The sequence below is a fragment of the Gloeophyllum trabeum genome (assembly GCF_000344685.1).
Source record: "Gloeophyllum trabeum ATCC 11539 unplaced genomic scaffold GLOTRscaffold_00020, whole genome shotgun sequence".
NCBI classification, from domain to species: Eukaryota; Fungi; Basidiomycota; class Agaricomycetes; order Gloeophyllales; family Gloeophyllaceae; genus Gloeophyllum; species Gloeophyllum trabeum.
The window spans coordinates 200,432-210,616 of NW_006920429.1; the positions used below are offsets into that span (position 1 = coordinate 200,432).

A 10,185-nucleotide genomic window follows, 5' to 3' on the forward strand; every position below is an offset into this window, starting at 1 on the left:
CGCAACTTGGACTTAGGTTCTACAAGTAATCTAAGTCAGCCCAACGCTTGCGTGCGCGATTATCCGCGGCACTTAGCGAGGGGGAGTGTTGAACTAGGCGCTGACTTAGCTGCCAGGTTCTACAACGTACCAGAACGTACCAGAACCCTCTGGAATATTCTGGTATATTCCACTATTGTACAAAGGCACGGAGCTCATGTGGGTCAGTGACATCATAGGTGGAGCTCAGTAGGATTATAGATATTCCACGTAGCTTAGTCAGCCTATGGGCCACAGTGTATATAAACCCTGCAGCTCTGCTGCCTAATGACAAGGGTCGTTTATACGAGCTTTACCAGTAGCTACAGCATCCAACCCGAGATGGCAAGATAAAAAGACATGCAAAATGGTGGGAGACAGAGACCAGCCGGCGGCCGCCACCAGAGTATAGGACACGAGAGAAGACAGAACAACTAGCGAAAGGATGAAGATACAGACATCTAGAAAATACATCAAAGGGCGCAAGGGGGCTGGTGACAACCTGCATCATTGACTTCGCAGTCCACCCATTACTGCCCATAAGACGTAAGATGTGCAGACCACTAGGACGAGATCTTGAGTCAGAGCAGTGACCAGAACGTGAATGCTGATGATGAATGACGAGTAGGCAACCAATGACGAGTAGGTGAAACCGGGAGGGAACGACCCAGGAAAGCGCCTTAGAGGGTTCAACATCAGTAGGCAATCATAAACCTATTCTCACAACTTACTTATAAATGTTATACCTGGCCGCATCGCTATGCATCTGAGTCCCCTATCATAGCCCTCGGGTCGTTGTCTGAGTCGTATGCCTCCAGAGCGGGCTGATGGCGGGATATGGGCTGAGCAGCTGACATTGCGGACCGGATAAGATGCAGTAGATTCTCGCGGTTTCGAGCATGGCTCCTTGAACCCTTTGCGGCCTTCATCACACCCTTCATCCAGCCACGCGTTGTCTTGCTCCATTCTTTGCCAGTAAACTTGGGCTCCTCGCTCTTACCAGAATCGGAGTCGGACTTTGCTGGCAAGAGGATGGTCTTCTTGTCTACCTTCGATATGGCCACTTGTCGGTCCCGCCACAGCATGAAGGCACGTTCCAACTATGAAGCATCAGTATCTCCTGACATATGCTGACAAACGTTCCACTTACGGCACATGCAACAAGTGCAATGGCCCCAATCGGCAGCAGCTCCTCACCGTCTTCATCACGAAGTTGAGGGATGAGGACATCCATACCTGATCTAAAATGGGTATAGTGGTATGAAAGGGTGTTTATCATGAATGGGCTGCGCCAACACCCAGTCCACTCCTAAGAATCACGATGAGAAGGTTAGTATGACACATGACACAGACAGGATCAACAGGCTAGAGTACCTTGTAGACAGCACTCCTCGTATCCGCATAAACAAACCGGTAATTATCCAACTGGTGGTCCGCAAACCTGACACGGTCAGCATACGTGGCAAAGTCCTTAGCGTGCTCCCGAAAATAGGCATCCAGAACTGATATTGCAGCAGTACCAAAGCCGCTGCGCCACTCGTATATCTTCTGCCTGGTCTACAAGCAGCAAGTGTGAGGAGTCCGAAGTTCAAGTAAAGCATCACAGCTTACCCGAGTATAGATAGTGTCTTTGGCCTGTATGGTCATTGGGCCATATTTCTTCCGAAAGACGTGATTGTACACAGCCTGATATACGGGCACCAACTGGCTGTCATCCATAATCCAGGGCCTCTCCCGAGTACCCATCCATCTCAGGACGGTGCCGATGAATGCTGAGATCCACAAGGAATCTGTGCCGATCCCATTTGGCAAATGGCCATTCTTTACCTTACCCTTCGTCGACTGAACCGGGAGGGCAGAACCAGAGTCTGGTTCAGTGTCGGACGCCCCGGCGATGACTTCCTCATCTGAATCACCATCAATCACAATTACCTTGCCATTGCAGATGCTCCGGGGAATTTTTATGCTAGGATCCTGCGGGTCCTTCTTCACTTGTACCGCAGGCACCCCTCCGGACTGCTTGTTGCAAAGTATCGTAACATGATCATAATGGTCGCAGTGTAGAGTCATCAACTCACCTTGGTCTTAGCCTTCCCAGGCTTGTCTTGGGGAGCGGCACGATTTTCGTCATTGTCAACAACACTTGAGGCCATCTAATATAGATATTAAGCTGGGATGATGGGATCAAGGAACATAGATGCTTACCAGTGCTGTAGTACGTCTTCGCGGTTTTGGTGGCATTGGTGTTATCAGCAGGCTATCATTTAACTCCGCATTCATGGTCGAGGAACTATCGGAGTGCAGCTTGGATGACCTGATGGGTGGTTTGACAATAGCCACAGAATTCTGGAATAACGTAAGAGGTGGGCTTCGCTCAGATGGATAAAGTCACAAATGCTCTGGGCCACCCGTGCAACAGGCGTCTTCTCCGGAGATGACCTGGCAGCCTCTTGCTCACCCATCTCATCGTCCATGAGACGGTCCATATCTTCTAAGTCAAGGTCAGAATCAGGCTCCTGGAGTCCACTGGTGCCGGCGACTGGATTCCCAAAAGTATCAGTAGAGCTATGATATGCTGCGAACAATGCTGGTGCTCTCAGTACGCCATTTCTGGGTGCCTCTGCCAGAGCAGGTCGTCGGATAGTAGCTACCAGAGGGGAATTAACTGCTTGACCCCCGAGCACAGAGCTTGACGTGAACATTGCCCAATCATACTTTTCTCCAATGGAGTACCCATCCGAGGGTTGTGGGCCCTGACGTTCAGAAATGGACCTAAAGATGCAATCACATGTGAAGATCAATGGATCTTGATGGTGATAATTGGAAAGGAGCGTACTCATGCTGGCTGGGAATCTTGTCTCTGAATCCCCTCTGCATAGTAGCGAGGGAAAGCATTCGCTCTTTACCCTTGTTATTGTTACTTGAATTACTGCCGGAAGAGAAGAAGCCGTCCTGATGCAAGCCCGAGTCAGCAAGCTTCTTGCACTTCTCTTCCACTGAGGCCCGGAATGATTGTGGCCTTGAAGCACCCCTTTTAGCTTTCTTCCGCATTTGAAGTGGGCGATCCCCTTCAGATATCTCGGAAATGTCGGTGTCCCCTTGATCAGACACCAACCGCTCACTCATACGATCCAGGTCCTTCATTTCAACATCAGAAGAAGGATCGAGGACATCTTTGCCTTGAGGCTTGAGAGGCGCCAGGTTGGTACGTGTGTTTTCATCTGCTGAAGATCTTCAGTAATGAATTTGTACAAGTGGACGACTCAGATTTACCTTCTGCGAGATCATGCAAGTCTGCCACGGCATAGGAACGCTTGAGTGGGCGCACCGTGTACTCAGTCAGATGGCCCACACGACTTGCCCTGCGGACATCCTGCTCATGGGCTTGGTTTTCCTCCAAGGCGGCAACGTTCAGCTCCATCGTCGTACATCGAGCCTCTCGCATCTCTTCCTCCTCTATGATGGCCTGCTCCTTAGCCTTCCGGGCTTCTTCCTTTGCGCTTCGGGCATTCTTTTTTGCTTCCTTGTCCAAGGCAAGCTGCTCCTCTCGGGCTCGCTTGACCTCCTCTCTAACCCTCTTGGCCTCCGCATCCTGCTCCGCCTTCTCAACCTTTTTTCTCTCTCTCTCTCGCTGCTGCTGCTCCCTCTTCTCCTCCTTCAACTTCTCGGCTGCGATCTCTTCTGGAGTACGTCGCTGCCTCTTCTTCACTGGTTCCGGCTCAGTCCTTTCATCGAGCAAGGTGCTGGCCTTGGTTTTCATGCTTCTCCTTGTCGGTGGGGCCATGAGAAAAGACACGATTATTCTTATGAAAGAGGGAATGTTGTATTCTGTGTGGATGAACAGAGTTGATGCTAAACGACGTGGCGGGCTAGAGAGAGACGGGAATTACTTGGAGACTGAACATGACGGCATACCCGCACATTGCCGGTGCGATGTGCTCTGGAGGTAAATCCGTCTAAGTCAGACACAGAACACAGGCTGTTGCGCGGCAGTGGTGTTCATGTCTAGTACCCCACTCAAATATTCTGTTCACCCTTTCACTCGGAACAAACATTATGCCTCTTAAGTTTCCATACCTCTTCTCGCCCAGCAGAGTCGATTCTCCTGCCTTCAAGTGTACTGTGTGCAATAAAGTTTGCCGTAGCTCTGGAGGTTTACTGAAGCACACTCAGCGAGTGCATCCGTACAGGCCTCCCGAAAATGCTGCACACATTCCAGCAGAAACTTCTGGACCGTCGGGTGTGCTCAACCGTTTATTCAGAGCCTCTCCACCGCGCGCCTTGCATGTGGCAGCGGAAGCAGTCTCAGCCACTCTTCCAGATATTGAAGGGCAATCACATTCAGTGGATCAACCTCAGCCTGTCCGGGAACTTGCTGGTCCTGATAATAGTCCCTCCGATAATATATATCCAACAACCCCAGTGGCCAAGGGGGATGCTGCCACGTCCTCCCGGACCAGTGGTATACACAACGAACACAACTCAGGTCCCCCATCTTCACCATCTGGGATGGCACTGGACTTTGTTGATAATATCTTCCATCCCAACTTCTACGACTATATTGATGACAACCCCTTCGCTCCAATCGAAGAGGACAGTGATGACGACGAAGCATTCTTGGATGACAAAGATCCACTGGACAATGAGGAATGTGTACATAGCCATCCACCGGGCCTCAGCACCAAACTAACCGGTTCAACTGGGAATGAATCGGGCAAGGTTACAGTCATCTATCACCCTCACTTGAACGGTAAGATTTCAAGGATTATTGTACTGCTGGCATCCAGTATTCTGACCTGTTATTAAGGTATCCCTTGTGACGAATCAGGTGCATCTTTGCCACCAGACCCGTCACTGGCTGAATCAGAATCAGTCCAAGGCCATGCCTGTTTGCCTCCATCAGGTGCACCGTCCCCCAGATCTTCACCCCCTCTACCATCTGGCAGTTCGTGGGCACCTTTCCAAAATAAAACTGCTTTTGAGTTGGCGGACTTCCTGTTTACCAAGGAACAAATGTCTGCTAAGAAGATTGATGCCCTCTTGAACATATGGGCAAGGGACGCAGCCGAATATGGTGGTGATTCACCATTTCATGATGCACGTCGACTTTACAAGACTATAGATGCCACGGTAATGGACGATGTCAAATGGGAGTCATTCACGGTGAAGTATACTGGGTCTCAGCCTCACAGAGACGTTCCCAGCTGGATGACAGCAGGCTATGAGGTCTGGTACCGTGATCCACTCAAGATGGCCCGACAAATGCTGGCAAATCCGGACTATGAAAATGAAATGGATTACTGCGCCAAGCAAGAGTTTATGCCGGATGGTCAAAGACGGTTGAAAGATTTCATGTCTGGGGACTGGGCATGGAGACACTCAGTACGTCATTTTCCACTATCTGCCCCAACATATATTTATCCAATTAGACCAAGATTGCTGAGGATCCGACTACGCATGGATCTGCCTTTGTCCCGGTGATCCTTGGAAGTGACAAGACCACTGTCTCTGTCGCAACCGGAGACAATGAATACTACCCTCTCTATATGATGCTTGGTAATCATCATAATTCTGTGCAACGGGCCCATCGCAATGCCTGTGTTGTGATTGGATTCCTAGCCATCCCAAAAAGTATGTTGATCCTTCGAATAAAGATCAGACTACTCACTATCATAAAGCGGATCGGCGGCACAAAGATGATGTGAAGTTCCGCAAATTCCGGCGACAGTTATTTCATACCTCCATCTCGAAGATACTTGAGAGCCTCAGGCCTCATATGACTATCCCAGAGGTGACGTTCTGTGCTGACGGCGCATTTCGTCGCATTATATATGGACTTGGGCCATATATCGCAGACTATCCGGAGCAAGCACTCCTTGCCTGCATTGTGAAAGGGTGGTGTCCGAAGTACATTGACTACTTTTCCCTACTTCTACTCTGATCATGGCATTCCAAAAGATGTACGGCTCGGAGGGGTAATTTGGAAGGGGATGGTCCCAGTACATGGCGATCATGCGAGCATACAGACTTGCTTGTCGAGACACTGGATCTGGGTGTGTTGTGGGATGAGTATGGAATTGTTGGCGATATTGTGGTATGTTTCTTCCTTTCCGGTAGTCACAGGTTACGGAACCCATAAGGGTACCAGGCTGAAACCATAATCTGTACTGACGCATTTCTCAGCCATTCACAAATGATTTCCCCCGTGCCGATATCCACAAGCTGCTATCTCCTGACCTTTTACACCAACTAATCAAAGGCACATTTAAGGATCACTTGGTGGAGTGGATCAGCGACTTCCTCAAAATCAAACATGGGGCTGCGGGTGCAGAGGTGGTGCTAGCAGAAATTGACCGACGGTACGTACATATGGGCACCTCCACATCACCGCCTTAACCATTGATCACCTCATCTCAAATAGCATTGCAGCTGCGCCACCCTTTACGGGTCTCAGGAGATTTCCTGAAGGTCGTGGTTTTAAGCAGTGGACAGGCGATGATTCGAAGGCTCTGATGAAGGTATTTCTCTTTTACTTTTATATGACTGCATGTGTACATCCACGGGTGCCTACCCATACCAAATGTTGTCAGGTTGGGTATCCGCAGTTTCGGAAGCACATCGACACTTTGAACGACGTGTTTTCGAAACCTGCGAAGTCATGGGTACCGCTGAATGTGACCCCACCCCGCACCTGCACATACACCTCCAGAAAGACTTTTACAAATTCTGATTTCCAGGTATACCTTCCTGCTATTGACGGGTTGGTCCCCACTGAGATTGTGCGGACAATGCGGGCCTTCCTGGAGTTCTGTTATCTTGCTCGTCGTGATCTCCACACCCCTGAGACTCTAGACCATCTCAAAGAAGCCATGGAACGATTTCATGATTACCGAGGAGTTTTTGAGGAAGAAGGATTTCGAGTGGACAGTTATTCCTTGCCAAGACAACACTCTGTCAGGCACTATTATGACTGCATTTGGGAATTTGGCGCTCTCAATGGCCTATGCTCTTCAATTACAGAGTCTAAGCATATCAAAGCGGTGAAGGAGCCCTGGCGCCGCTCCAACCGATTCGAAGCATTGGGGCAGATGTTGATTACAAATCAGCGTCTGGATGGACTTTCAGCTAGCCGTGTTGACTTTGTCAACCGAGGGATGCTTGAAGATGTTTCAACAGGTATTTCTGCTTCCCTGTTGTGCACCCAGAATAACAATAATGGTGCTCCAGTTGCAAAACAGTCCCTCCAGCGGCGTCTAGATGACGGTGCCCCAGTTGGGCACCAGCGTATATCAGACTTGCATCTCGCTCCAGTACGTCACCTTCATCTCTTTCATTAGTGGCACGGCTTCGCTAATGTTTCCTCAGTGCGGCAGCACTCTTTAAACCCTGCTTGCTTCCCTTCCAACATGACCCTGCCAACACCAACTTTCAGCGCCCTCCTACGAGGATTCCTTCGTGACCAAATCAACACGTCCAATCCACTATCACACCTTGCAGAGTTACCAGCTTTTTCTGACCCAATCTATATCCACCACTCCGCTGCTGCTACATTCTATGCCCCTAGCGATTTATCAGGGATTCAAGGGATGCGCCGTGAGCATATCCGTGCCACACTGTCTTGGCGCAAGGGTGCTCCTTGCTTTGACTGCGCCTTTGTTAAACAAACCATACAAGATGAAGATTCACCCTCTCCACCCTTCGATGTTGCAAGGATCTTTATGTTTTTCTCCTTCAAGTTTGGTGGTAAGCAATACCAATGTGCACTCGTCCATTGGTTTGAGTGGGTGAACAGTCAGCCGGATGAGGATACAGGGATGTGGGTGGTTGACCGTGGTGCAGGCAGTTGGGGCAGTCGCCCTGCTTTGTCGATCATCCCAATACACCACATACTCCGTGCTACCCACCTTATCCCGATGTATGGGAGAACAAATATTCCTCATGATATCAGTGCTGTAGATAGTTTGGATAGGTTCCGTCTATTCTATGTTAACAAGTATGCTGACCACCACAGCTTCAAGCTGTTGCACTTGTATTAATCACTACCAGAATATCTTATGTGTCGTACTCTACTTTATGTACCTCTTCTCGAGCTTACATGCGTCTGAGACCTCCATAGAATGTCTTGTACCCGCCTTATGGGAGACACAGCCACAGTAACTGTGTGACCCTGGTCACGGTCAGTGGCTTCAAGCTGGTGCTCAATAGGATTTGTCTATCGTGCTGTCCTGTCAAGATTTTATGCTGAAGTGAAAGTTATCTTGTCATATAAACACCTGAGACAAATATCTAAGCTTACACTGCCATACGTCGACCACTGGGCAATGACTGAGGCTGATGTGACACGGGAATGTGACATCCGGAGAACGCCGCAGTTGTGACCGATGACTGACTTAGCAGACTTAGCATTCCTCACCACTCGTTTCTGAGCTCGCCAACATGATGCCTCTCGAATCACCACACACCAGGAGCATCGAATCGCCACACGGAGAGCAGTCTGGTCATGGATCCCTGCGTATGAAGGTGCGTCTTGTATCCGTCTTGTCTCGTCCTCATGCCGCGCAACTCCAGTATTCGCCCTTTGGCGCACCTCAGTATCAATCGCCCAGCATGGTCCGGATGCCCGCGAACGCGCCATGTATGTCCCCGTCTGGATGAGCACCTGCCCAGCGGGACAGAGAGAGTGGGAAGGGGGACGATGTACACCGCACACGCCCGCACACGCCCGCGCACGCGCCCGCGCATTCGCATGAGCGCGATGGAGAACTGCCCCGCAGCGAGCCCGAAGCTTGTCAGGTGCGCCTCGTCCACGGTGCGCCTTGTCCACGGTGGGCTCTCCCTGCCCGCATACGCATGGACATCCTCCATCCTCGACTGTATCCAACGGCTTCCTCTCCCCAACCGGCCCAAGTTCCTCAACCCGAAAGTGCTGATCCCATGCCCGCCCTCCCCATCCATATTGACGCCCCGCTCACCCGTGATCAAGTTCATCCGCGAGACGCTCTACCCCCCCTTGTGGATGTGCTCGAGTGCCCCACCATGCGGTGGCTCCTGTCGCGCCCGCGTACTTTCCCATTGCCTTCGCGATACGTGATATTGGATGTCGCAACGCCCGAGGGTGACGTAGTGGGTGTACTGGGGACGAGGGTGACGTTGGGATCCAGCCGAGGCCCCTTGTCATTGACTTAGGGAGCTTACGGAGTATTGGGTGCGGGTGCGAGGGAGGAGGAGCAGGACAACGAGGCGGCCCATCTCGGGGCGAGGAAGGATACCCCCCCCAGCGCCCCGGCTCTAGGGTGGGGCATGATGCCATGATGCAGGAGCAAAAGGGAGCAGGGCCCGATGGTGGCCATCAGGCTTTCGCAACGATACCCCTCCGCCCTCAATGCCACCCTACAACGCTGCGTTGACGAGGTACAAGTCGAGCTCTGTGAGTACTGTGTGTAGATAAATAAGACCCAGGCTAACAATGCTGCAGAGGTCCCCGCGGCACACGCATTTTCCATCTGTCCTGACGAGGACTTGGAAGCCGACTTCGCCCTGCGCCCACAGTCCCTCTATCGGACGCTCCTCCTGTTAGGAAGCGATGTCCTAACTAGTCATCTTGAGATAACTGGGCCACGTGCCAACAGTTATGTTGTCACTACCTCAGTAAGCGTACTGAAAGGTAGGTCTGGCCGGGCCAATGCCAACGGTCAAGTCAAGAGTCCAGGTAATCGCTGTATTCAACAGGAGGTTGAACTAAGGAATACATGGGTTTTCCTACAGTATATATAGTAACTGGTATAGGGGTTAATACCCAAAGAAGAGAACAATAAGAAAGGACGCGTAAGCCATCCTGTGAGAACGTAACTCAGAGAAATGAGAAATACAAGGGCGCCCATTGGTAGAAGGTGAGTCAAGGGAGATAACGTGTGAGAAGAAGATGGCGTCCATGGGAAGGTCTACTCAGAGAAAGGTACTGTCCAATAGCAATGCTCGGAATGGAAATGGAATGAGATAAGCATGGGAAAATCATAACATTACCCCCTTCCTATGGTCGAAGTTTACCCAAACTTCCTAGTCATGACCGGTTACCGAACCGTCCAGGTCCACAAGAGTGCCATCATCGTAGTCTTGCTCTTCGGTGGCTTCTTGGATAGCATTGTCCCAAACAGTTCGTTGAGGACA

General features: G+C 50.7%; 2 protein-coding genes across 2 annotated transcripts; one reads left to right on the plus strand and one right to left on the minus strand.

Moving 5' to 3' along the window:
- Window positions 1–776: 776 nt before the first annotated feature.
- On the minus strand, window positions 777–3,802 carry GLOTRDRAFT_133881 (uncharacterized protein; the record flags this gene model as incomplete). Its single annotated transcript, XM_007872856.1, has 9 exons — window positions 777–1,118; window positions 1,169–1,327; window positions 1,393–1,575; window positions 1,630–2,034; window positions 2,097–2,171; window positions 2,224–2,364; window positions 2,427–2,790; window positions 2,855–3,239; window positions 3,292–3,802. The coding sequence occupies 9 exons, from the start codon at window positions 3,800–3,802 to the stop codon at window positions 777–779; spliced, it is 2,565 nt and encodes an 854-aa protein (XP_007871047.1).
- A 1,142-nt stretch (window positions 3,803–4,944) lies between these two features.
- Window positions 4,945–8,030, plus strand: GLOTRDRAFT_20361 (uncharacterized protein; the record flags this gene model as incomplete). The annotated part of the gene is made up of 8 exons (XM_007872796.1): window positions 4,945–5,400; window positions 5,448–5,649; window positions 5,697–5,925; window positions 5,977–6,112; window positions 6,202–6,377; window positions 6,440–6,536; window positions 6,756–7,328; window positions 7,356–8,030. Coding segments are annotated over 8 exons (2,544 nt in total), but the record flags the coding sequence as incomplete, so codon positions are not given.
- Between the last annotated feature and the right edge of the window lie 2,155 nt (window positions 8,031–10,185).